Below are 27908 nucleotides of genomic sequence, written 5' to 3' on the forward strand. Positions count from 1 at the left end.
AAAAGTCTTAGAATGCATGTCTAGGATTGGATATCCAGAAAGGTCCAGGGAATCTATACTGACTCCGTTACAGAGAACTCTGGGCACCTGTCTTGGAGTCTGTAGGTGCTTACTATTTCTTGGCCCATTTTTCCTGAAATGCTAAGAGCAAGGTCCCTTTGATAGCAGCCAACGTGTTCGTGGCTGCCCCACGGAGGGCAGCTGGATTTGTTAAACTTGATTTCTTTTCCTCTTGGGAGGAACAGCATGAAGCTGGCATACCTGTTCCTTGGTGCCACAGCCCTCCTGCTCCTGTGTGGCTGTGGCTCTGTCCTCAGCACCTCCAGTGGGGACCTGCGTACCTTTGTGGGCTGTGCTGTGAGGGAGTTTACTTTCCTGGCCAAGAAGCCGGGCTGCAGGGGCCTTCGGATCACCACGGATGCCTGCTGGGGTCGCTGTGAGACCTGGGAGGTAGGTGGTTCAGCTCGTGACCGCTCAGGCCTGATTCTAAAACAGTGTTCCCCGCTTCAGTGATTGGAGGTAGAACCGGGTCATCTGCCCTCTTCTTACAGCATCTTGTAAAGCTGATCAGGAAAGCATGATGTCGCCCCCGTAACACAGCATTGATAAGATTCATAGCTTTATTTGTGGTCTCAGGGAAGTAAAAATGTGCTCCTATTTCACCCATTTTACAAATCACAAGGAGGGATTGAAGGGATGAGAGGCTCCAAAGTCACGAGGAGAGTCACCGCAGGTTGGGAATAAATTGTTGTCTCCAGCCTGTGACCCAGTCTCCTCCCTGTATTCCTTCATTTGTGATAAAGTCAGCCATTTGCCAAGAAAGAGGCCCTAAGCTGTGGGGCAGGTGAGGGCTGGTCCCAGGCCTCTCCTTCAGTGCTGCCTCCATAGCCCTGTTCCCCTCTGTTCCCTGGGGCCCTCAGGGATCATCACAGACACATCTATGAATCCCTTTTATATTCAATTAGAACTGGCCTTTCAATTCAAATGGGGATAAAAATCTCAAATTAAAATCCTACTGGACTCAGATGAGGAGCTGGTTAAAGGGGTGAAGAGAAGAGGGCTATCGAGCACCCATCAAATCACACCACACAGTGATTAGCTGAGTCTTCTTACCAAGGCCCACATTGGCAACTGAAGGAGTACCAGCTCTGATCTGGTCACCCCCAGCTCTGAAGCTTTAATGACCACCCCCTGCTGTCAATTCAGTCACCAACTTTCAAGGTCCAGCAATACGGCATCTGCCTGCTTTCCCAGAGACTACATGTATTCTTAGGTTTGGCTTTGTCAGGCTGATTTTTAAATGTTTTATTAAACAACCTTCATAAAATCTCATCTTGATCCTTTTCTCATATCCCTTCTCATTTCCAACTGTCATATTATCATATTTATTCCTCAGTGCTGAACTCTAGTGCCAACTTCTTCTCTGAGCCTTGTCTGGCTCCGTGGCAAGTCCTTGACTCTATTCTACCTTTTGTTTGACTTCTTCCCCCACCACACACATGATTTTAAGTGTTTTTAAGGACAGAAGTTCATGGTTGCAACTTTCATAGCTTTGCCCAAGTACCATGCATGGGTGAGGCATTCAATAAATATTTCTTGATCAGAAGGGACTGACCTCTTCCTAGAGGTATCTGTTCTCTGATCTAATGGAAGTCAGCTTTGAAGCATGTGAGCACCACCCAAGGACTCTTCCTTTAGGAAAAACAGGCATTTTTCAGGGACTCAGAGAGCAAACTGCTATTGCTTAAATAAAATTATGACCCTTTGAATGGAATCGGGTTATGATGCAGAAATCTACAAATTAAATGAAACTACCCCATCAAATTGGCTTCATCTTTGCATCATTCAGGAGCTTAAGACCTAATAGCCAAGTGAAAATTCAGTTTTTCTAAGTAACTGTTGCCATCAAATGAACTCAGGGAACTTGGGCACCTTCTCATGTGCAGGGCTTAGCCTGGCAGTGCCACCTTTGGATCACTGCTTGTCCCTGGGCTATTGGCCATTCTTTGTGTACCATATCCTCAGACTCCTGTTTCTCTGCATTCAACCCATCCTCTCTTCTCTCACATGTTGGCAACTGTCTTTAGCTGGATCATGGTCACCCCCAGGAGGTTGGGGACTGTGCTCTCACTGGAGAAATGGAAGCACCAAGACAAAGAAAGGAGAGTGTCCCTAATTTTAGCTAACTTTTGTTTGTGCCTTTACTGTGTTAGGAAAATGGAGGTTACCTAGGGAAATAAATACAGATATGAGATTCATTTTCCTAGCAACCGGAGGTTTCTGAGATAAAAAGCACTGTTTGTTTGTTGTTTGGTTTTTGGTAGCCGTATTGGGAACATGTCTGAATTTAAGGATGTTCATGATAACAAAGTGACTGAACTTGCTTTTGAAGTGAAGCTATTGGTGCAAATAGTGATTTCTTATGACCTGGATTTAGAATTGCCCAATTTAGCAAAAGGAAAGCAAAACAAAACCAAAACCAAAAAATGAATCAACTAACCCAAAATACTCACCAATTTCTGCCCCCCAAAAAACAACCCCCCAAACCCCAGAGTGAGACCAAACAAAAAAACCAGGAAACCCAGATAAATTTGAATTTCAGATAAAACAACAAATACTATTTTTAGTATAAGTTTGTCCCAAATATTGCTTGGGAAGATTTATACTAAAGGATTAATTATCCGATATACAAGGTAGCTGTGTGTCTGGTCTGCTCATGTTCCTAGAATACTGAGGGTAAGAGGACACAGAGTAAATGGAAGAAGGTAGGAGAAAATGTCCCAGGACAAATTTAGCTCTTCTACATGATCATTGTTAAAGGCAAGGTTGTTATTTTCATCATCATGCAAGGACTTCATCTTGGGCCTGTCCATCTATCATCTGTGTATCTATCATCAATCTATGTACTCATCCATCTATCCATCCATTCATCCATTCACATTACCATTACACTTACAAGTGAAGACACTGTCCTTTGACAGGTTGTTATTATTTTTTGCCATGACTTCTAATGACAGAAACAGAGTGCATTTATGGAACACTTACCTGTGCTAGGTTCATATCATCTCACCTTATCTCTATAACAGTCCCATGAGGCGGATGTCTTGTTTCACAGATGGGAATGCTGGGACTTCAAGGAGTTTAGTTGATTTCTCAAGGTCTCCAACAAATTGTAGATCTGGCAATCAAGCTTGACAGGTCTGCCTACATGACTCAAGATTTTTTTCCCCTTGACCTTTTTTCCCCCCATGCATACACACACACACACACACACACACACACACACACACACACACACATTTTCAACCTGTGACACTGGGGATTGAACCCTGGGCCTTGTGCATGCTAGGCATGCACTCTACCACTGAGCCACACCCCCAGCCCTTTTTGTTTTATTTTGGGATAGGAGGTATTGCTAAATTGCCTTGTTAGCCTTGAACTTTTGATCTTCCTGTTTTAGCTTCTTGAATAGATGAGGACCAGAAATGGTGTTTTTTTCCATATTTAGTTTTGGTATATTATAATTATAATTATACATAATAGGGCTACTACTTGTTACATATTTGTACGTGCACATGATGTAAGGGTTGGAGATTTTTAACTATTATCTTGTGCTGAGTTTTCTCTGGCCTATATGCTCTGTTGATCAAAACTGTCTTTGAATTCAAGGTTAATACAAGGTGAAGGAAGGAAGTGAGTCCTTTGCTTATCAGAGTGGCCCAGAGAACATTCAGGAAACTGCCTGGCATTTTTCTTTTGCTGACTCTACAACAGTTAGGAGAACCTCCCAGGTACCTGCCTACGTACCATAGGGAGCAAATAGGCAGGAATCCCTATCCTAAGAGAGCCTACTCTCTAGAGCAGGAGAAATGTCATACAAAGGAATAAAATACCTGAGATGTCATGTAAGGAGACAAAGCAGGAAGGGGAAGAGGAAGCTCTAGGGTGTGGAGGGGGATGTTACAGTTTTAAATAGCATGGTCAGGAAAGGCTTCCCTGAGAGGGTGGCATTTGAACAAAACCCCAAGGAGCAAATCCTATGGCAGAATGTTCCAGACACAGGCAAGAGCAAATGCAAAGACCCTCACTGGGACTGTTCCTGGTTGGGTTGGGGAATGATAGAGCCCACTGTGGCTGGAGCCTAGTGAGGAAGCCAGCAAGGTGGGACTGTCACAGAAGGTGTAGGGAAGACCGATGTAGGTGCTGGCAGGAGATCCCAGTTCTCTGGATTTTACTAACTGAGATGGGAAGTGAGTGGGGCTTTGAGTGGGTGGGAGTGGGGTGTGAGGCCATGTCTGATGTTTCAGGAGGATCACTTGGGTGCTGTTACAGGGTTACAGTGGAAGAAGGGACACTATAGCAGCTATACATTGATCAAGAGTATTCATTTACTAAATATTCACCTAGCACTTTCTGTGTGCTGTAGATTCTTCCAGGAGCTCAGGATATGGCAGTGAACAAAATCGGCTTCCTGCTTTCAGGAGTTTTCTTTGTACTGGGGGGAGGCAGAGCAATAAGTAAACAAATAAAAACCAAGCTGATGTCTGGTAATGACAAATGGTACCAAGGAAATGAAATAGGATGGTATGTTTATGGGTTCTCTCTTTTCTTCCTATGGGGACAGAAACCCATTCTGGAACCCCCCTACATTGAAGCCTATCATCGCGTCTGTACCTACAACGAGACCAAGCAGGTGACCGTCAAGCTGCCTAACTGTGCCCCTGGAGTTGACCCCTTCTACACCTACCCTGTGGCTGTCCGCTGTGACTGCGGGGCCTGCTCCACTGCCACCACGGAGTGTGAGACCATCTGAAGCTACGAGGTCTGCAGGATGCAGCTGGTGGCCTCAAGCCTCACAGACCTACCTGCATGGGTGACACAGGCAGCTCTACCCCTGGCTTCATTCAAGGACTGTTTAATCTGACCATACCTGTGGAGGTGGTTACCTGTCTTCCTTGGCTTAGGCACAAGGCCTGGATGCAGTATACTTACATTGAAAATGCAAAACAATATTTGTTCCTTTACCAGAATTAATTTCTCTAGTTCATATACCTACAAATTAGTTTTTCTTTGCCTTGAGTCTTGGAACATAGTTTGTATATCACAATCATCTTTAAGTCTTATGTTCTGTTTAACCACTGACCTTTGACTAGATTTAGGAAGAAAAGGCTAGAAGTTATCAAAACCAATGCATAACTAGTCTTCACTATCCAAAAAGAAAGTTTTCTTAGAGAAAAATGTTCCAATTCCTTTTTAAATGAGCAATTATCTACCTAGGAAACAGACTGCTCAGATTGATAAATAGCAGGGAATTGATCAAGAGAAGAGCTCAAAGAAGGTTGGATTTGGCTTATTCTTTTCCCCAGAAACATTCCTTAAGTTCCTGTAAGATCCTTACTATAAAGAGCCTACTTTGTGATTTAAAAAAAATTCTAGAAAAAATATATAGCTAGAAGCTATCATTAGGTATAAAAACTTCTGAAACTCATGTTTTTGGATGTGATGTTCTCCCAAAGTGGTGGTGAGATGGTCATTTACAAATATTCTTCCTTCCTTAGCACATTTTAAATTTAAATTGTAAATTATTAAATTCAGAAATCTTACATTTGTAGGGGTAAAACTGCACTGTGGGCTCAGACGAGAAAAGTCTGTGATTGTCTAGCTCTTGCCTTCACCAAAATCTTAAAGCAGCTGGTTCTGTGACTTTTCTTAAACTCCAATTTTATTCAAACGTCTTTCATTCTGTCATTTTGGGGGTTGAATTTAACCTTGTTCACTTTTCATAATATGCCGAGAAAATCGATATTAATGCCAATAAAGCGCATTCTCTGTCTTTTGAATTCATACAGATTTTCAGTAAAAGTCTTTTTAGCTTTGACTCTGCTTGCTCTAACATTACAAAGAATGCTTCGAAGGAACTATGAGGTTTTTCACTGAAGTGTTAATTTCGGATTTCATGGTCAGTTAGGGCCACAGAGAGATGACTCTGGGTATGCCAAAGGTAGTACAATATGCAGCCCTGGAATACAGTGCTCTGGTGTCCACTGTAGCCCTTTAAACCATGAGTCTTCTCGAAAAACGAACCAATGAATCCCCATGAAAATCAGTGGATTTTGAGATTGATGGTCAAGCACCAGGATGTGGGAGTGAACGTCTGAGAACCAAGGGCTCATGCACAATTCACCCCAACCCTTTTTGGTAGCAAAGGAAGTCACTACATAAAGAGGAGTCCAGCCGGGTGCAGTGGTGCACACCTGTAATCCCAGCAGCTCAGGAGGCTGGGGCAGGAGGATCACAAGTTCAAAGCCAGCCTCAGCAACTTAGTGAGGCCCTAAGCAATTCAGTGAGACCCTGTCTCTAAGTAAAATACAAAAAAGGGCTGGGGATGTGGCTCAGTGGTTGAGTGCCCCAAGTTCAATCCCTAGTATCCGCCCCCCACTGTCCCCTGCCAAAAAAGGGAGTCGAGTGCTGTGGTCTTTGCTGGGACCATGGGTGATGATTGGGAGCAACATGGGACGGCACCACTCAAGTGTTTTCAATCCATCTCTTGGAAGCTCCTTTAGGATTTTCTGAGTCTTGTCAGAATTTGAGAAAAGATGACTGCAGCATCGGTGAGTGTCCTGGAGGACATAAGGCATGGGATGTGCAGGAGAATTTAATGAAGAGGCTGTTTATCAGTGTGTGGGCAGAGTAAGGGAACCACAGCAGGGCGAGGCACTTGTGGCTTGGAAGCACTGGGCAACCCTAGGCTGAAGGAATGAGAGAAGGAGCGGTGGTCACACTCCAGGGAGAATGACAGAGAGGGACCCCTGATATAATATGAGACTTTTTTTTTTGTTTTCTATTTTTTATTGGTGCACTCTAATTATACAAAATAGTGAGACTCGATGTGGCCTGTGTGTTCATGTACACAACACAATTGCAGGTCATTGCAGACCCACCTTGCTTGGGGACCATAAAGGGCCCCTGTCTGAAGAGGGTGTTTTTCATGATGACATTTGCCCTTCTCAAATGCTGCCCCCACTTTCCCTATTTTCCCCACCCCCATTCCTTCCTGGACTCTCCTTGTTTCTTTTCTATTTTCCTGAGGTCCCTTTTATTCCCCTTTTTCTCTCCAGTGGAAGCATCTTTTCTCAAATTCTGAACAACCTCAGAAAATCCTAAAGAAGGTTCCTGGAGATGGGTTGAACTTGAGCGGTGCCATCCCATATGAGAGAAAGCATATGACCCTCGAATTCCTGAGTCTAGCTTATTTGCTTAACATAATCCTCTTCCATTCCATCCACTTTCCTGCAAATAACATAATTTTGGTTTTTTTAGGTCTACATAAGTTTTGTGTATATATATCCCACATTTTCTTTTGCATTCATCTGTTGATGGATGTCTAGGTTGGTTTCATAGTTTGGCTATTGTGAACTGCACAGCTATAAATGTACATATGTATACATTGCTATAATATACTGATTTTAATTCTTTTGGATTAATACTAAGGGGCAGTATAGCTGGATCAAATGGCGGTTTCATGCCTCGTCTTTTGAGGACCCTCCATACTGATTTCCTTAGTGGTTGTATTAACTTACAGTCCCACTAACAGTGTGTAAGTTTGTTTTCTCCTACAACATCAGCATTTATTATTTGTATTCTTCATTATTATGGCTCATTTATTAAAAAGACTGAATCTGCCACCCTGGATGAGCTCCTGCACTTATCACATGGTCCTAGTAGGGAAGGAAAGGTGCCCAGAGACCTGGAATGGGGACAGCTAGGTGGATGTGTTGAGGTTTCCTTGTGGAAGGGGCTCACCTGCTCTTCCTTGGAGACCATAAGGGTCCCCCATCTGAGGAAGATGTTTTAGGAGGTGATGCCTGCCCTTCTCAAAAACTGTCTATGGTCCCCTGCCGCAGTCTGGCTGGGCACAATTCAGTAGCCACTTGTCAAAAGAAACGAACTTTATTTTTAGAACCACACACACCAAACAAAACAGCTCCTCAGGAAAAACACTCAGCCCAACTGCCACCACCGGCTTCCCACAAGCCACTCCCTCCACCACCAGCCTCTCCACCTCCCACAATCCTCCTGCTCTTGAGGCCGATTGGCTGGGTCACATGGGCGGAGCCAAAAAAGTCCCCCAATGAGCAGCTCCGTGGCCTGAAAGGGCAGGGAAACAGCCCAATGAGCATCACCGCAGAGGAGCCAATCAGCTAGATGTTGCTGGGGCCGCTGTGAGCCAATCATCAGCTGGTAGTCTGAAAGTTTGCTGGGGCCCCTTCAACTGTGGCTCTCAACAGTCCCCGCTGTTCCAGATGAATAATTAGCGTCTAGTCTCAGGGCGATCAGGCTGGGGAAAGGCTCGCCTTGTGAGGAAAGAAGGAGCTTCTCCACAGAAGGAGCTTGAGGATGTCACAGTGTAACCAGGAGGAATTGGCGGATGCCCTTGGCCATGGATCTTGAGAGCGCACCATGGGGATTGGGGAGGAGGTGGCACAGTCCGTGGCTGGATGAGAGGAGTTTACCCGTAGGGTGTGCCCTCAGCATTTCCCATCATTGGAAGGTTGCAGGACCTTGTCCCAATGTGCTGTTGGAATGGGTCCTTCAAACCTGGGGAAATGGTGGCTGGCATTAACGAAGATGTCTGAGGTGTACTGGAAGAGTATTGGGGAACAGAAGGGGGTCTGCTGGAATGGATTTATTGCAGCTGGCCATGTTCACTGGGAAGGTTCCGAGAACTCGCCCTTCAGTAGAACAGAAGGAACATCCCAGCGGCGGTGCTGAATTGGAGGGCGGTCCCCTGGTGGCTCTTCTCTGTAGCCTGGGGCTGGTGCTGGGGAAGCTGCCAGGGAACTGGGCTTCCTGGTGTCGGCAGAGGTGATGGGGTTCTGGGATAGCAGAGACCACGGGTGACAAGTGGCCGTAGGAGGCAAAGTGGACCTAATTGCTGTAGCAGGCAGCAGGGCTACAATGCAAACCAGAGCTCTGTGACCTGCAGGTTGTGTGGTCCGTGGTGCTCCTAGTCTGTGCCATTCAAAAAACTTTGATAGTAAATATGCTTCATAACCAGAAAAGTTATTAATGAAAAAAGAGGGAAATATCTGTCAGGATTTATATGAGTGCTGGACTTGAATGTCTTCCAAAGGCCCTCTTCGCTCTTCGTTTCTTCTTTCTGCTTTCCCTTCTACAACTTTCTCTCATTTCTGCAAATATTTATTAAGTGTAATTTTGTGCAAAGCACTGGAAAATAAAGATATAAATATCATTATTATTTATGGAACCCCTACTGTAAGCAGGACCCTTTATACTAATTCTTTATTCTTTGTCAACCATACTAGTAAACACTGTTATTTTTTTTTACCATTTTATGAAGGATGAAACCAAAGCCCAGAGAGGTCAAGTAACTTGCTCAAAGTAACACAGCTAAACACTAGCACATGTCAGGTTTCTCTGACCAAGAACCGAACCTTTTCCACTACAGCATGTTGGTTTTTTTTGGAATGCTTCTTCCAAGTCATTCCTGCTTGGGGAAGTCTTGGAACGTATTGATGTTTGATGATCTCACACCATTGATTAGCATTCCTTCAGTCCTTCCTGAAGGCAAGGTTGGGTTGTTCTATGAGGATTGGAATTTTTCTCTGGTTTCTTCTATAACCTCTAGGAAGATGCTGTTTTGCTGAGCACAAATCAAATGTTACAACAGAAGGCAATAAGCACAGAAGCAGAGGCTCAAGGGGGACTCAGAGACGAGGGTGGTGGGCTCTGTGCTTTTGCCCAGGCAGTGTGAAAACTGGGGGGCAGTGGTGGTACAGGCCTGTTAGGATGGCTCTAGATAAACTGTCAGTAACTCCTTATTCTGAAAATATGTTTATTTGTAGTTGATGAAAGGTAAGGAGTGTATGTGTGTAGGGGGGTCTTCCTGGATTTTTTCTTTCTGTGAGACTGTTTTTGAATGGAGAATATAAATTTTCATAGCTGATTCTATTTCTGATTTGATTAGATCCATTACCTGAAGTGGTGATTCACACTTCCCTTCTTCCGTGGGTTAGGAGACAAATGAGCCACTAAAAAAGTACCAAATTCTTCTGCAGTGGCCCAATTAACTCTTCAGCTAAATATATATATATATATATATATATATATATATATATATATATATATATATATATATAAATAAAATCTAGGGGCACTCATCCACTGAGCCACAGGCCCAGCCCTATTTTGTATTTTACTTAGAGACAGGGTCTTACTGAGTTGCTTAGTGCCTCGCTTTTGTGAGGTTGGTTTTGAACTCAGGATCTCCTGCCTCAGCCTCCTAAACCGCTGGGATTATAGGCGTGTGCCACCACACCCAGCCAGATTACTTAGATTCTTAATGTAATAAAATCATTTCGGACATAACAATTGAACTGTATATCTAACTGAAAATAATCTAGTCTTGATGAGAAAAGTTATATTCATAAAATTTTCCACAAGGACTGTTTTCTTCATCCAAGAGACTCTTTCTTCAAAATACTGTGTGCCTTATCTTTTTGGGCTCTGTTCTTTGGAGCATGGAGCAAACTATTAAGAGGTAACTTTTAAACCATTCTTTAGCAAACTCTTCGAATTTTATTTTCTGTTGCAAGTTTCTACTGGCGAAACAGTCTCCTGGATTACAAGAATCAAGTTCCTCAGTTGCAAGATGAATCTTCTGGCATTTCTTTTACAGAACAATCTCCCTTTGGTTTAAGGAGTGGAATTATTTGGAATCGTGAACGGGGAAGTTGGGAAGGCTTGGTGGCTCGATCCTGGAGGGTCTGAAGGAGGGGCCAAGGCCCTCTGAGCAGGTGGTATCTAGAGACAGGAGCAAGAAATAGAGAACAGACAAAGGAGCTAGGGGGGCGGGGGCAGGTGCAGGGCGCTGTAATTGACAACGCCAGGCAGACTTGTCTCCCTCGAGAAGGAATTTAGAGGGATCATTCTATTCTCTTCCAGGTCCTCATTATCAGAAGGAAAGTGAAACTTTCCCAGACTTGTTGGCTTTATTTTTGTCCCTAAGTTCCTCCAGCTGTACCATTTCTTTCATGCACTGAATAATTAAATTTTAAAAAAAGGTGGCTTCCTGACACACAGGATAAGTTATATGCTTTGGCCTTGATTGTGAGCCACTGTGACTTTTGGAAAATCATGTCAAGCCAAAGACAAACAACTTGCCCCCTCCCCAAACCCAGACAGACATTTTCCAGGGGACCAAAAAAACATCTTGCTCTAACCAGAATATTAATAATACCAAAAGCCATCATGGTAATTTTTTTTTTTTTTTTGGTGATGTTGAAGAGAGGATTACAACCAAAGAATAAATGTGAATATCCCCAAGCCACAAATACAATTGAATGATTTGAAAGGACATTTATTAACTGAAAACAAACCCTATATATATATAATAAAAGATACTGTTATCGCTGTTATCTTGAGGAAGTGTACACCAGGATTTTGCACTTGAAATGGGAATTTAATCCTGTTAGCTTTCAATTTCTTTCTGAATGAAATGTGTGAACAGGTGTCATGCTTTCTTGGCTTTCCTGTGTTATATATGGAAAGGTCCCAAAGATGTCCCTGGGTGGAGAGGAGAGCCATCAAAGTCAAGTGACCTGAGCTTCCAGGCTGTTCTGACCCCCCCCCCCATCTTCCATTTCTTCTTGGATTCTGCACATTACAATGAAAATATGTTGGGGCACAGATTTTACTGAGTGGAATTAAAGCGTCCAGCATTGTAAAATACTTTGGAAATGTTTTTAAGAGGAAGATTTTGTTCCGTTTTGGGGTCCAGCTTTTTAGAAACAAAGTCCAATTGAAATGTGCAATTCAGCATTGACAACAGCTCAGCCAACTTCAGGACAAAGCTGAAAGGGGAAGGGACCATAAATCCACTCACACCAGGCTCCACGCTTTAAAGCTGCAGATGAGGGAGAAGGAACGAGAGGGCCCTGATGGGCAGGAGGGGGCGGTGCTTCTCTTTTTCAAGCTTGATCATTCCAATGTGTTTCATTCAGTAGAAACCTTCCTATTGAAAAGAAGGGAGGCTTTCAGATAGCTCAGACTGGGACTTCACTGTCACAGCGAAGGGACTAGGAATCAAACTCTTAAAAATTACAAGTAAAAGGATTCTTGAAGAGAAATCAAGGCTGATGAGAGTTTTCTCCCTTTCCTAGTTTCTCACGTAGAGGCTAAAAGGGACTTTCCTCTGTGGCCTGGGGAAGGAAGGGTGGAAGGGGGAGGCATGTGTCCTGCCAGGCCGTGGAAGGACGTGCAGTCCCTGGCGTAAGAAGTGCTTTTTGGCAGTTTGCATCAGTGGTCACAGGCAGGAAACCAGGGATCCATTTGCAGTAATGGAGAAATAATCTTTGGTTAAGATCCCCCAATTTTTGGCTTTGATCAAAGCTTTGTTGAGAATGTCGGCTGCTTTGAGTAGCCAAGCTGCTCCTAGAGGTAAAAGGTATCCTGTTCAAAAGCTCCTCAGGTGAGGGATCCTCCCAGGACATAGGTAGGTTCCCCATTGCGTAGGGCTTGAAGGAGGACCCCTGATTGCGAGCACTAAAGTGGGGTCTCTGTCACAGTCTGAAGGGAAGCCTGCTGCAGAGGGGGAGGCGGGCAGCCCTTCCCAGAGGGGGCTGTCCCTTAGTGACGTCGCCATCTCAGGGCTGTCAGGTCCTCCTTCTGAGATCGAATCACTGACATCCTAGCCAGAGAATTAACTAGGTAGGCCTTTTGCGTAGGAAGTGGTCACTCTTGTACTCTTGCTGATTTGTCTGAAGGTAGCTGTGATTTGCATTCAGAATTTCTTTGGCAATAAGGAGATTGAAAAAAAAAACATAGGCTTCAGTGGGCTTGTGTGTGTGTGTGTGTGTGTGTGTGTGTGTGTGTGTGAGATTTTTTAAGAACTCTGTACAGCATGGTCCACAGTGATGCTTAGTGAAGACATGTTGAGTAAGGGAATAGATTCTGGTCTGTGCTTAAGGTGATAGAGAGGGGAGTCTACAGAATGGGTCTCTGCTCTCTCCAGAGGATAGGTCCTTTGTCCCGATCTGAAATTTAGAGCTCCATGTCCTAACCAAATGAAGACAGAAACTTTGCTAAATGTTTTATGCCTTAGAAATTTGTTTCATGTTTATTTTGTAAATTTATAATCTCATGTGGTATGAATCTTATTTCTTCAGGAAAAGTGATTTTAGAGGACATTTTTTTTTTTCCTCTTTCCCTTGTAAACACCCCCAAAGACTTTCAGAACAGAAATACTTTAGATTTAGCAGATCTTTCAAACCAGATGCTGCTTTTCTGCTCAATTCTAAAATATGCATCTTCCTTTACTGCAGCTGGGTAGCACATGACAAGAAAAAGAAAGGACTTCTGACAGCCCTTTCATTCATCCAAGAAATGAAAATGACTCAATATTAATTTAGGGGATACCCACATAGCTCTACTCAGAAATTGTCTCTTTTCCCTCCAAAGAACTAACAAACTGAAGACTGCCTTGTGCAGGGTCCAGGGAAGCTAAGCGTGATAAGCAAGGTTGTTGACTATAGGAACCTTCTCCTCGTGGTGCCCTAGACATTACCTTTGCCTGAGAGGCTAAGTTGACGGGGTCTTCATCAGGCAGCTCTGTGTTTGGATGTAGAGACTAATGATGAACTTGACTTTCTCATAGACCAGTTTTAATGTGCATACAAATTACTGGGTCTTATTAAAATGCAGAGTCTGATTAGGTAGGTCTAGACTAGGCCTGAGATTGTATGGCCCTAAGTGCCTCCAGATGATGCTGATGCTCCTGGGCCCCGGACCACACTCTGAGAAGCAAGAGGCCAGACACCTTCCCATTCTATAAGAAGCCTGTAGAAAGCAGTTTACTCAAGTGATCGCCGGAGACACCTTCAAATGACTCACAAATGAGAGTAGGAAAAAGACTATTTAATGATTTGAGAATCAGAACATGACACAAAATAAACTGCAAGGTTAAAGAGTACATGAAATAACATTCCATTAATAATGACCAAGGTACATAGAATAGCTGTTACATAAGACGCAGATTGTAGGAACACCAGCCTGCGAGCGGATCAGCTGTCCTTCCCTTGACGGTAGAGATTACATTGAGTAGAACACGAACTGTTACAGTTGGGAAAAACTCTGCCAAGATGTACTTAAACAGTAATTTCTATTGACTCAGAGAGAAAGACAGTGTAACCAGGTGATGAGAATGTAGAATTCATTAACTTTCTTGCCTGTTAACTCTTTGAGGACAAAAGAGTCTGCTTAAAAAAAAAAATTAAACAACGCTAGGTAGAGGTAATTTTAGATGTGTATTTACAAAGCTGCCCCAAACATGCAGCTCTACTCAGAAGCCGTCTCTCCACCCTCCACCCCTCAAAGAACTCACAAACTGAAGACTGCCTTGTACAGGGTCCCAGGGAAGCTAAGTGTGACTATGGGAACCTTCTCCTCCTGATGCCCCAGACATGACATCCCCTATAACCCTGATCAGATCCTATTCAGCAAACTGTGTTACTGAGAGACTTGGAGGACATAGCTAAAAATACAACAGAATTACTCCAGCTGTGCCTCCACAAAGCTTCTGAGCCACAGCAGAACTCATAGAACAAAATAAAACTTCCAGGGTAGGATGCGTTTAAAACACACATGGACCAAAGCAACCCTGATTCTTGACATCATATCCCCCATAAGGGAGAAGAAATATATTGTGACCAAAATCAATCATGCAGTTTTTACTCTAATTTCCTGTAGTGGAATTTCAAAGGCAAAAACTGTTGGTGACTTGCACCCCACCATTTCACAGATGAGTCAAACTCTCTTTGACTCTTTGTTTCCTTGACTCCAAGGGACACCCAAAGAGCACAGCGGAGCCCCTGATGGCTGAAGTGATGCTGAAGATAGAGCTTGGTGCTCTGGTCTTTGTTGGCCATTGAAGCACCATAAATTATTGCTTTATCATATGCGATTGCACTGTGCCTATTAAATACAATCTTTCTTTTGGAAATACTCCATTGAAGATGCATAAATACTATTCACACAAGGAACTGTCTTTCCAGATATTCCAAAGTCACCCTTTTCAGATTTTAAGTCATGTTCAAGCTCAGGAAAACTTTCATTTGTTCAATCTTATTTCTTGATTTTCCTTTACTGCATGTTCTATATAAACAGAGATGGTGAGAGGCTGAGCTCCCATCCTGCTATTAAAGACCCAAAGGACATTGTCCAGAATTTCACTCATCTGTAGTGAATCATGAGTGGAATCCCCTAGGATTGTGACCCGAGGAGCCCTGGTGATCATGAAGTGCTCTTCACAATCATAGTCCATTCCTCCCTCTGCCTCTAGAGACCAGGCAGAAAGAAGTCAACCACTCTCCAGGAGGATTCTCAGGTGTGTGTTCTGCCTTGTGTTTGGTTGGGGCTTCCTCTCCATCCTGTTACCTTTTTCTAAAATTCCTAACTTCTTTCCTAAGAAACTCAGTTTTCCATGATCTTCTCTTTTCCTTTCTGTTTCTACGGGTCCTGGAAACAACACTATCTTGTGCAGTTTTCTTACGGATACCTGGACAGCCTACTCAGTGACTCTCCAAACAGCTGGTGCCCTCTGGTTCTCTCTGTTGAGAGTGAATGCAGATTTCAAATCCTGGCAGCTAAACAAGGGTGGGTTTTAAAAATGAACATATAACTGGTTAGATAAAAATCTCCAGCATGATGTCAAGTATGCTTTTAAAACAAACCCTCAATTTGGAATCTCTTTGGTGTCATGAATGAGTTTGCATTTATGAATGTCATAGGGCATCTGGGGATGCTTGCCTCAAGTTAAATATATATTTTTTTCTTTTAAAAAAATTTTTATTTGTTCTTTTTAGTTACATGACAGTAAATGTATTTATTCTTGAAGATGCTCAACTTTAAACATTGACCAATTTTTTGTTGGATTCAAATTTTGGATTTAGCTTTCTTTATTTTCTCCTAAAATTGTGAGTGTAATTGTGAGTGTTCTTTTGCTACCATTCTAATACTATTTTCCTATTGGGGGTCTAATGAACATTGTGTGTGGTTGCGCCCACTTCTCTGATGGATTGCACATCTTCCAAAAGATACTTTGCGTATCATAAACAGACATATTGCCATCAAAATCTCAGTACCAAAGCCTTCTTGCCACATGTGTATGACTTACTTTTGACCTCCCAGTTTGGTGCTTCCTAGTTTAATGTTGCTGTAGTTCTCACCTTTAGTAATTGTCTAACTTTTCTTGGCAGAAATCAGACCAGACTTCTTATGTGGACCATGGTTTTGACTTGTGTCTTAGTCCTTCTGTATTTTTGAAATAGCCTAAGGAGTCCATTAATTCCATCAACCAACCAATCAAACATCTGAATGAAAAAAAATCTGTCAAACCCGAAGCAATGGCACATGCCTGTAAACTCAGCAGCTTGGGAGGCTGAGGCAGGAGGATCTCAAGTTCAAAGCCAGCTCAGCAACTTAGCAAGGCTCAGTGGTTAAGTGCCCCTGAGTTCAATCTCAGTCTCCGCGCCCCCCCCCGCCAAAAAAAAAATCTGTCAAACTATTGATTGAACCATTAGATTGGGATTACATTCCTGATTACCCTGGATTCCAGGCATATTAGAGAATAGACTGAATTCTTGTCTATAGTTTTTTAGTAGTTTGATGGCTTATGTTATTTATAGTGGCTTAACTATAAGAAGTTGTGTGTTCAAAATGTATCTGGAGAGTAACCTTAAAGATTTCATCTTCTACTATTATTTTCTTAGCTTGCTTGAATAAAGTACTGTCAAATGCATTCCATACAGTGTAAAATCTATCACATTGGATGCTACCTTCTAGATGTCTTTATAAATTTTGTAATTATTATTAATAATATGAATATTTATATGGTCAAAAAATGTGTCTGAGATCTGTAGGATAAATGATATAACTCCAATGATGTGCCTACAGAACTCCAACTTAATGTGTGTGTTAATGAATCAACTGAGGCTCAAGGGCACTGGATGGGAAGCAGAAGAGCCACGATCTGTGCTGGCTCTGCCACAACACACCTCTCTTAGCCCATTGCAGTAGAGTTTCTCATCTGTGCAGGAAGGACTGGACTACAGTTTCTGAGGCCTTTTCTAGCTCTGAAAGGTTAAGACTCTGTCCTCACATGGAGATCAGCGGCCATTTGTTGACTTTGGGAGACAGCGTGGACCATTAAAGATCCTTCTTCGGATTTCTATGTCTTTTTATATTTGTGGTTTCAGAGCATTCCATTTGATCTTACAGCAGACACCACTTTCTAGTGAAATGAATTAGGTCTTGCCATAAAAGAGGGAATGAATGACTGATTTGGTGGGATGCTAACTTACTTGGGTTGCTTTGTTCTACTTGGTAATTGACTCCTAAGGCCTCTTGAAGGAGTCTGTATTCCATTCCAACACCAATAGTCTCTCTGTCCAGGCTCCGGCTCTGTGTGACAGTGATCTTCCCACTGTGAACACTTTCATCCCAGTGGCCCACTAAGGAGGTGATGACCTGGGGAGCTATGTGCCTGTGCACACATCTGGAAAATTCTCTCTGGTGGAGCTAATGTACTGCTTTCAATTTTTCATCCACATCAATGAGAAGTAAGGAGTGGCCTTTTAGCAAGATGTAGTGATGCAATAATGTAACAAAACTGACTAACAACACTTCCTTTATTACAGGGCTAAATGCTCATTATTGTTTGTAAAGGATGAACTCATAACCTCTGCAGCTATAGTTCATACATGGTTGATTTCCATTTAAAAGGCAGAAAGTCCTCATGTTCTCTAAATGTCAAGCTTTGACTTACAAAGCTTCTGTTTCCTTTTAGGTGGTGTGTGTGTGTGTGTGTGTGTGTGTGTGTAAGAAAATGCTAGCAATTAGATGGGAGAAAAGAAAAATAGCACTTGCAATGTGGAAGAAAGGAAAACACATTTCAGAAATTCTAAACCAACTAACCAATTAACCAATAAAAACAAAAGACTGAAGGGGTATCATGAAAGGTCTTAAGAGAAAAGACTCATAATACAATTCTTTTCTATGTGGTTCTTCTAGGAGCAGAAGGGACAGAAACACTGGATTTTTTCAACAGCTTGAATATGAAAAAAAATTTGACATATTTCATACTGCAAAAACAGGCTTCGCTTATGCAATAATATAAAATGATCAAGTGACTACCTGGGTTATTCCAGGGCACAAGTAGAAATAAGACTAATTAGAAGGCATCTTATTCTCTAATTAAAAGGGAGGAAGTAGCTCCCTGTGACGCAAGAATTTCTGGATGTTTGGAATTGTCATATAGGAAGGTCACAAGATCCCCCTACTGTGAGCTTTTTCTTCTCCTAAGCCAAAGTCCTTGGAATGCATCATTTGGAAAAAGGATTCAGAGCTTGGTATTCACAAACCTGGTTCCTAGACAAACGTTTAGAATAATGAATATGGAGAGAGAGAGGCAGTAATTTACTGCCTGCTGTAACTGGAAAATGTCATTTAAATGGAACAGGATCGTCCATAGTGCAAGCTAGAAACACCTTCGGTCTGTCTAAGCAAGTGGAAAAATCGAGGCACTTTGCTTGAACCAGGAGATTTTTGGAACACTTGCTTTTTCATGTCCAATGTCCAGCTCTTTCTTTTAGGTCAGGTTATGACTGGGAAGAACAAAGGAATTGGGCACAGGAGAAAGTGTAAAATCAAGGAGGAAAAGAACATGCAATGGTGGAGGGGAGCAGGAAGCAGGGAAGTCCATTTTGCTTAATATTTGAAAAGATGGGTTCTGCCATACTCTTCCTTCATGCCATTTGGAGGGAAAGCAGAATTACTTCTTTCTTAACTCAGTTCATTTTTAGTTTGCCCTGGCTGGCAATAGTAGGTGGAAAAAAGCAGGTCACTTATCAAGGTAAGCCCTTTTACAGTGAATTTTTGGCCAAAATGTGGATCTGCAAAATAATTCAGATGGTGTGTGTGAGTGTGTCTTTTTTTTTCTTCAAAAGGTATTGCTCTGTAAATTTTTGAAAAGTTTTAAAGTTCTCTTATAATCAGGCATTCAGAGGTACATGTTGGTTCCAATGACTTTGGTAGAAACATGCTGAAAATAGAAGCGAACTTCAACCATCTTGTCTTTAGGCTGCTTTGGTATGGATTTGTAAGGCCTGAGTGAATTGAAAAAATCAGGAAATTTCTTGAAATAATGCAAAAGGAATGTAACACACATGGGTAGAACAGCAGATTCAGAAGAAAACGTTGTTTTTTTTTAATATTCCCGAGTTTTGTAAAAGATGTAAGGCCACCAATACGGGAACTGAGCTCCTCCTCTCCCATCAGCTTTGAGCTTGTGGGAGGGGCAGGTGAAGGGCGAGATGGCCCTAGACTGTTGCCCACGAGTTCAGCAGCGACACTGTCTGAAATCCGGCTCCGCTTTAACGTCAGGGGTGCGGCGTGGGTGCTTCTGGCCCGGGCGGGGGACGGGGGACCGGGGACGTGGCAGTAGGTTGACTGGGAGGCTGTGCTGGGGAGCTCACGGGTGGGGCGGCCTTGGTGCGAGGGGATTCATTTCTGGTCCCGCCCTCCTTTTTGGCTGGAGCTGGGTGGCAGAGATGGGCTGCTGTTGCCCCCTTGGGTCGGGTGGAGGCGAGTCTCCAGCAGCTTCAGATGATGGAACAGCAGCCGTGACATTCTGAGCAGCGGTTCTTCTTTTTCTTGGGGTGGAAAATGGTGAGGATGGCTTCATCAAAAACCGCTTTGAGACCCTTCTGAGTCAGGGCTGAGCATTCCAAGTAGCACTGTGCTCCGATCTTAAATACAAAAAGAGAGACAGGCCTGAGCAGGAAGAAAAGAAGGGCAAAGCTCTGTGGGTCAACCCTCTGCCCAGCCAGGCCTTACCTCTGCCCCCCCCACCCCCCACGAACAGCCTGGGGATTGTTCTGGATTATGTTTTTTTTTTTTTTCCTCTGCATTTCAATTTGCATCTGCAATCCTAATCTTTTTTTATTTTTCTATTTTTTTTTATAGTCTTGCATTAACAATAAATGGTTGTGGATCGTTTTTGGGAAACAATAATTCTGAAAATGATCTACCAACATTTTTTCCTAACAGGAAAATATAATAGGAGAGGATTTGAAACTGTGATATGATTTAAATGTATGTTGTGAACAACAGGACCACAAGATATTGTTTTTAGCACCCTCTCTTTTGCTTGCAGTGTGGAAGTCAAGTTCAAGTGAAATGATGAAGTAAAGCAGAATCAACCTGGCTGACAAGAGTGCATAGGATTTCTAGGTCATCCTTGATTAAAATACTTTGGATAAGCTATCAAGAAGGTAATATCTGATTGGCATTATCATTTGGTTTCAACATACTTTAAAAATATTTTAAGAATTTAAAAAATGTTTTAAAAATTTAAATTTTAATAAATTAAAATATATAAAAATATTTTAAAAAAATAATAAGATACATTTGCTGAGGGAGACATCTTCCTCATTAGTGCATGGTCTGTATATGTAAATAGTGAGTGTTTGGTACTTGTTTGGGGCTTTACTTGAAAACTTTGTAATGATGTCATTCCATGGTGTATTTCATAATCACAAAATTCCTATGAGAAACAGACATTCAGGCCAAAGCTATAGATTCTCATTAAGAAAATCACAGGCCATGAAGACCAGGTTTGGCAGTCAGCCTCAATGTAGGAGACCTGAGATAGAAATGGCTCACAAGCTCAGAATGAGCCAACAACATGATGTGGGCCTCTTATTATTAAGGACATCTGGAGAAATACATGTGTTAGTTTTTGCTTCACATTAGGAGACCACCTTTGAAAAAAATTAAAGCAGATTCAAGAAGAGGTTGACTGGATGGCAAGTTCCTGGAAACTGTAGCTGATAAATGGCTAAATGGGGCAGCAAAATCATAGGTCTATTAGGACCAATAATTTACATAAGTGAGGAAATCAGGGCTGGTGTGAGGCAATAGGGGCAAGTGGGGACTATGGTGGACTGACTGTAAAGTACACGTCCCCTCTAGGGCAGCCAGTCTTATTCTGCTGCCATGTGAGGATGTTGGGTGATGGTTGCCCATTTTTGTATTTTTCAAGAGGAGTTAGAAATTGGGAATTTTATTATTTTATTTTGGTGCTAGGGTCTTAATCTCAGGGTCTCATACATGCAAGGCCAGCACTCTGCCATAAATCCATAACTCTAGCACCTACATTTTTATTTAATATTTACCAATTTTTAAAACCTTCTGTGTGCTTCTGATATGGGATGTATTTGACTGTTACCAGCAGTGTGTGAACTAAAGAAAAACAGAGGGAATGGGAACAGCCCCAGGAAGGTAAAATGAATCGTTTAAGGGATTCAATTAGAAAGTGAAAAATTAGACCTAAACTCTGGGTCTCTTGATATGTGTTCTTTTCCTTGTTCCATGACCGTAACTGTAACCCTTATGGCTCAGCTCTGCAAGAAGCTGGTCAAGTTGACACTTAGTGAACCAGGTTGCTCTCTTATTTGAAAGGCCACAGCTATAGAGACTGAGAATGAAATGATTTTTTTTTTTTTTAAAGAGAGAGTGAGAGAGGGAGAGAGAGAATTTTAATATTTATTTTTTAGTTATCGGCGGACACAACATCTTTGTTTGTATGTGGTGCTGAGGATCGAACCCGGGCCGCACGCATGCCAGGCGAGCGTGCTACCGCTTGAGCCACATCCCCAGCCCCAAATAATTTTGTTTTGATTGGGTCCAGAAACTATTTCCTAATGTCTCTAATAGATATTAGTCACTGTTGAACCAAATAAAAATACCAAAAGCATGGTATTGAAATCATCAATGGAAAGCCTATTTTATGGCTTTCAATCGGCCTTTAGATTAGGAAAAAACTTTTTAAGAAAATAAATAAAAATAGTAGGGTACAAAAGGGGAATAAAGAGTGAAGAAAATTTTAATTTTAATTGAAAAAATTTAATTTTAATAATGTCAACTTTTTGGGGGGCAGGGTGAATTGTGTCCGTATTTGATATGCTAATTGGTTAAGATGGAAATTCAACCAATGTGCAAACTGAGTTATTGCTTGTAATGGGACAGCTTGTGTCAGTCATGCTGAAAAAATACCTAGAAAGTGCTGTGGTGACGTTCTATCTGGGAAACCTCCCCACTAATGATCACAAGCCTTAGTCTGATTCTGGAAATTTCAGGAGAGCCTGGTTGAGCCAGGTTTACACCGAGGGTCCTGCAAGATAGGCAGGGAACTCTGTCCTCTGTCCCCATGGTGCTGTGGATAAGCTTGTTAGAGTTTGCCTTTGATGATGCAGGAGGAGCCCAAACTTGTCTCTCCCAATTCCAACTTTACTGAAGATAATGAAACAGTAGATAAAGACATTATTGTGTAACAAGGTTAACATAACATCAGGCTGTACGGATAGTTCCAGGAAAAGTAGCCAAGAGATTTGGGGTGTGATTTGGGAAGTATGTGTGAGAAACAGAACCCAGTTATGAGGTAAGTACTGTTACCACGTTTCAAGGACTCTGAGGGTCAGAGAGAAGAATTCATTCTGGTTCAGGGAAAAGGCAGAGCCCCTGTTAGAGGGATTGCGGGGAGGAAAAATAATGTATGTTCTCAAAGGTGTGAAATGGAAAGCTGGCTCATGGAAAAGTCACAGCAGTGACTTCATCTGTTTCTTGGTACAAAATGATCCACTCAGTCAAATATGTAGAATCCATCTGTAAGTGCTCAGGGTCTTGTTTAGATGCACATATTAACAGTCTGGAGCATGCTTTACCAAACTGACATGTTTTCAAGAAAAAGGTGGAGATTGAGGATATCAACAGAGAGAACCCTTTTCTGATACTTTTACAGTGGTTAAAGCTTATTGTTTCAAAAGCTGGGAAACATGCCACAGAGGTACAGAAGATCCAAGAGTCTGACAAGAAGGAATTAAACAACAACAACAAGCCCACTGATGACCCTAATGACTATTCAAGTGAAAACCACTCATTCTTCTGGATCGTCCTGGTGTCTGTGGGGTATGTAGTAGTGTGGGATTGAAAGTAACTGGAAGAGATAAAAGCAGAGAGGCCTTCCCAGCGGTCTGAAGGGCTGCACTGATTTAACAGCCATAGCCTGCTGACCCAGAGCTTGGGGAACATGACTGCATTTCACCACCACGAGAACTTTACAAGGCAGGTCTGTCACCACCCTCATGATACAGGGTCTTGTTTAGATCCACATGTTAGCAATCTGGAGCATGCTTTACCAAACTGACATGTTTTCAAGAAAAGGGTGGAGATGAAGGTATAGCCCGGAGAACTGATGTCCAGAGAAGTTAAGTACCTGTTTATGTCCATACAACTACGAAAGGGCAGAAATTAGCCTTTGTCCATTTTCTGAGCCAGAATCTTAACCACTCAGCTTTGGGGATTGTGGTAGATTGAAGGGTACATACCTTGTCTGACTATTTAAAAGTTTCAGTTGATGAGGAAATACTGGTCCAGAGTTGCCAGGCATTCTGAAAGTTTTTTTTTTTTTTTTAAAGAAGCCAAAACAACATATATTTATGCAAAGTTTCCAAAGTGATTAAATATTGGCCCCTGGATTGCATTAAAAGTACCCATGGGGCTGATCAAGATATTTGTGGGTGAAATTTGGCCCATCAGTTGCCACTTTGCTCTTTGTGCTTTAAAGGATACCTTGCAAGGTACTGGTCTGGAATTTTTGTCTCCTGTCCCCTAATTTTGTCTACTGCACGAACTTATCCTTCATGAAACCTGACAGAGATGTCAACTGCTTCAAGAAATCCTGAATCCTCCTTCTCTGAATGTCAGTCACTCCCTGCTCTCTGTTGCTTTAGAATTTGCATTCACGTGTCTCCTCCTCTTCCAGCCTGTGGGCCTCAGGCGTTCAGATACCAGTGGTGAGGTGTTGGCCTTGGAAGACCGCAGGGCAAGCAGGAAGGCAGGAGCTGTGACTCCTCCATTCAGGAGGAAGGTATAAGGACTCCAGTTGATTAACATTGACTGAACATTGTTGTAGCATTTTTTTTTTTCTGCTTTAAATTCTACCTGTGTGTATCAGAAACCCAACAGGTAACAGGTATGACATTAGACTGACAATAAGAACAAAAGATACCAGGGGAGGACCATGGCAGGAGAAGGCAAAAAGGGGCCAAAGGGAATAAAGAAAAATAGGAACATGTCAAGAAATACCTCAGGGAGTCTGAACTTAGAAAATCCTGCTTAGGTTGTATGGAATGGAACTGAGAAAGAGAACACATGGAGTTACCATAATCTTAGAGCTAATGTGTAACATAACACGAGGCACATAGTAGGTGTTTAATCAATTATTATTGAAAAAATCTGGTAGTAAAATGGACCTTTGCGCATGTGTAGGCTGAAACTTAAGAGACACAATAATTGAAAGACAAGGAAGGATAGAACAAGTTAAAGGGTAACAAGGAATGTTTATTAGAAATTGATGCAAAATATTTATGTGAACGTGGTTGGCTTTGGAGTGTGAAGGATGGCAAATACGGATGGTATGAAAACATCCTTTAAAAATAAAATGCCCTTTGGGACCAAAAAGAGATGATGGATGAAAAACACCAAACAAAAAGAATCAGGTATGAGAACTCTGAATTCGCAAAGCATTTTAAGTTTTGAGGAGAGTACTGCACAGTGAAATCAGAGTCTTCTGCACAAGAAGACAGACGCCCCAAACTCAGGGTTTCGTGTCAGGCTCTAGGAAGGAGGCGGAAGAGACCGAGGTTAAAGCACTGCCCCACGCCCCAGCGCTGCGGCCTCCTAGCTGGGCGCTTCCCTCTCTGAGCCTCAGTTTCCTCCAGGCAAGTAGAGATAATAACACACACACCTCGGGGGGTGACTGTGAGGATTAATTAAGATGAAGCCTGTGACTCGCTTGGCACGTGGCCCAGTGCATGATAAACACTCCATAAACACTAGCTGTTACCATAAACTATTTGACAGAAGAGTCAAAGAGTAGAAAAACTTAAAGCATCTCTATAATTACACGGATTGTGATGAAACAAGTTAAGATCTCGCTTGGTTTTCTTCTAAATTGGGTTTTGTAAGCTAAACACGATTCTCTCTGTACCTGAGAGCAGTTGCTAGGAGAAGCTGGCAGAAGGCGATAGAGTGGTGAGCTCAGCCATTGTTTCTGAAATAAGTCGGAGATGAGATGGGAGGTTTTGGAGCGACTTCTTTTCAGAGTGAAGAAACAACTCGGCAAGTGAGAAGTGGGGCTAGGCAGCTGACAGGACGAAGGTGGAAGACAGGCTCAGAGGCAGGGAGCAAGGAGACCAACCTCCTGCAGGGAGCTGGTGCTGAGCCGCTGGGGACCTCCTGCTACGAACCCACCCAGTTTTTATGGGGCTATGTATTCACACGTGTTAATGAGAACATTTGAAGCCGAATGTTTAGGGAAAAGGTAGCAGAACCTATCCATACTTATTTTCCCAGAAGAAAAGTAAATGGTTGAAGAATGGACAGTTTACACAGGGTCAGGTGCACAGGTGACAATGTCCCCAGAGCTGGATTAGAATCTTTTTCTTTTTTGGAACCAGGGTTGAACCCAGGAGCATTTAACCACTGAGTTACATCCTCAGTGCTCCCCCCCCACCCCCCCACCCCGCCTTTTTGTATTTTATTTAGAGACAGGGTCTCACTGAATTGCTTAAGGCCTTGGTAAGTTGCTGAGTTTGGCTCTGAACTCACGATCCTCCTGTCTCAGCCTCCTGAGCCACTGGGATTACATGCGTGTGCCACTAGGATTTCTGACTTTGTTAGGATGAATGGTGTGAATCAAACACACTTGTCTCTCTAAGACACTATTTCCTCACCTGTAATACGAGAGGAACACTGTCCACTAAAGAGAGTGTGCAGTGAGGTAGAATTTGTGAAATGTTCAGCATCCTAAGAGCTCTGAGTGGCTGGTCCTGGTGACATTGATATGACCGTGCAGGAGTGGGACTTCACATGTTCATGAGACATTTTCATGCATTGCACCATAAAAACACAATTTTCTTTAATTTGCTTCTAGTTAAGTGTATCACATTCCTTTTTGGTGCCTATAAACAAGGTTTAATATGAGAAATGTGTACATTTTTATCGATGAAGAACTCTCATTCTCCACTAGCTTAGAGAGGGTGATGAACTGCTGGGGGCATGTATCTAGAAGGGTTAGTTACTTACAAAGTAAAACAGAAAAATTTAAAGCCTCCTACTTGGGTTGATGAGTTTGAGACTAAATCATCGAGGAAGGGATTCAAATGATGGAAATGTGATTTACAAGCTTTCTCTTGCACAAAGTAATTCCGTTCTCTTGTGTCTATTTTACTGGCTGCTTTGCATACATCTTGGTGATAATGGAGAGGTAGAGATTTGGTGTCTGGCAAATACTTGCTGAAGCATTTCTCCCAACAAAATCACTCCACATTTCAAGACTGAAAAAAGGTCTATGAAAATAGTTCAGCTCTGGGTAAGTTGCCTTTTGGTTGAGCAACTGCTTAGGTTCCCCAACTAGTTACTTTTTGGTGTATGTTATTTTTTCCCAGACGCTGTTGCAACACAACCCAGCCTTTCTAAGTGGCTACTCATTATATAATGAGAAATATTGTATAAATATAACCTGAATCTAAGTCTCTTCCAAGAAAAATCACAAAATACCGTGCAAAGGGTCATTTAGATGAGTTATGTTGATAATAAGCAGTGAGATTTACAAACAGACATCTAATGACTCCCTTTAATTCATTCTAAATATGACAACTATTTTGTAGGATAATCTCTTTTTAGAGGTTGCTAAATCAAAATGGTAAGTGCTTTGGCTGTTTAAATTCACAAAGTTTCTGTCTTAATGAAAAACAGACAATACTGGCTGACAAGAACACTAACCAAATGGCCCCTCCAGTCTTTCTAGAACAGAGGGGAGGATACAGAGCAGAGAGAGGATTCTAAACATGCTGCAGTTTGAAGCACACCCTTATGGAGCCTGCCCATCCCAAAGCACACACCCTGCTCTTTTCTAGTAACCACTTAAAGCTGAATTAAAAATGAACAGTACCGCTTTTGCAAGTTTCACTCCATGCTCGTAAGTGAGCGGCTTCTCCTTCATATATAGCAGGCGGGCCAAGGTTTTGGGGTCATCGCGGAGATCAATCTGGCAAAACACACATGAGACAAAGTCATTCATTTTTTCAGGGCCTGCCAAATACTTTAAACTCTGCCAACATAGTTTCTTTCTCCTGAACATCTTTGAAGTTGCTGAATTTTCTTTAAGAAAGCACGTGTGTGTGCCCAGGTTAGGTGGAAAAGTTAGAGTGATCTGCACTCGGCCACACCTGGATGTCCTTACACTTGCTCCTTCAGAGCAGTTGCTCTGAGTGCAGTGGCCTATTCCAGTGATACTCGTGTCTAGTGATTTTGAAATTGTGTGTTTATTTGCAGTTTCCACTGATAGGACATACAAGAACCAGACCCTTTTGTTACCTTTCAGGGATGATTTATCAGATCCCAATTTCTATTACTCATTATTTAATAGCCTATTTCCTGACACTGTTTTTTGCTTTTCCATATCAAATATTCACCCTCAAATGGATGAAGATTTGCTGCCTCTTTGACTCTTCTAGCAAATATGACTGCCCGCTCAAGAAGGCAGGTCCCCAGGACGAGTTTCCAAAGGGTTAATGAAGCATCTTTTCAAAAGCAGAACTGCCTTGAAGGGAGCATTTGTTAGGTTTAATAGTTTAATAAAGTATTTTGGTTCCTTTAAATTTTGCTGTGGCTGGGGTTGTGGCTCAGTGGTAGAGTGCTTGCCTGGCACATGTGAGGCACTGGGTTCGATTCTCAGCACCACATAAAAATAAATAAATAAGTAAAAT

At 42.4% G+C, this 27908-nt stretch overlaps 2 protein-coding genes across 2 annotated transcripts in view; one reads left to right on the plus strand and one right to left on the minus strand.

Annotated features, from left to right (window-relative positions):
• Positions 1-246: 246 nt before the first annotated feature.
• On the plus strand, positions 247-4813 carry Gphb5 (glycoprotein hormone subunit beta 5). Its single transcript, XM_076848334.1, has 2 exons — positions 247-450; positions 4625-4813. Exons 1-2 carry the CDS (start codon positions 247-249, stop codon positions 4811-4813), a joined length of 393 nt encoding a protein of 130 aa, XP_076704449.1.
• A 12874-nt stretch (positions 4814-17687) lies between these two features.
• Positions 17688-27908, minus strand: part of Rhoj (ras homolog family member J) — a 79049-nt gene continuing 68828 nt past the window's right edge. The window contains exons 4-5 of the mRNA XM_076850391.2: positions 27092-27187; positions 17688-19823 (exon numbers count right to left, since the gene is read on the minus strand). Coding sequence (XP_076706506.1) covers positions 19677-19823; positions 27092-27187 — 243 coding nt within the window. The 3' untranslated portion in view covers positions 17688-19676. The remainder of the gene's footprint in view (positions 19824-27091; positions 27188-27908) is intronic.

This window comes from Callospermophilus lateralis, chromosome 3, assembly GCF_048772815.1.
Source record: "Callospermophilus lateralis isolate mCalLat2 chromosome 3, mCalLat2.hap1, whole genome shotgun sequence".
NCBI lineage: Eukaryota > Metazoa > Chordata > Mammalia > Rodentia > Sciuridae > Callospermophilus > Callospermophilus lateralis.

Bases quoted from the DNA above. Each gene is read 5' to 3' on its own strand.
- Gphb5 (XM_076848334.1), top strand. From the start codon at position 247: ATGAAGCTGGCATACCTGTTCCTTGGTGCCACAGCCCTCCTGCTCCTG. The intron at 451-4,624 runs GTAGGTGGTTCA...CTATGGGGACAG, and splicing joins GTCGCTGTGAGACCTGGGAG to AAACCCATTCTGGAACCCCC.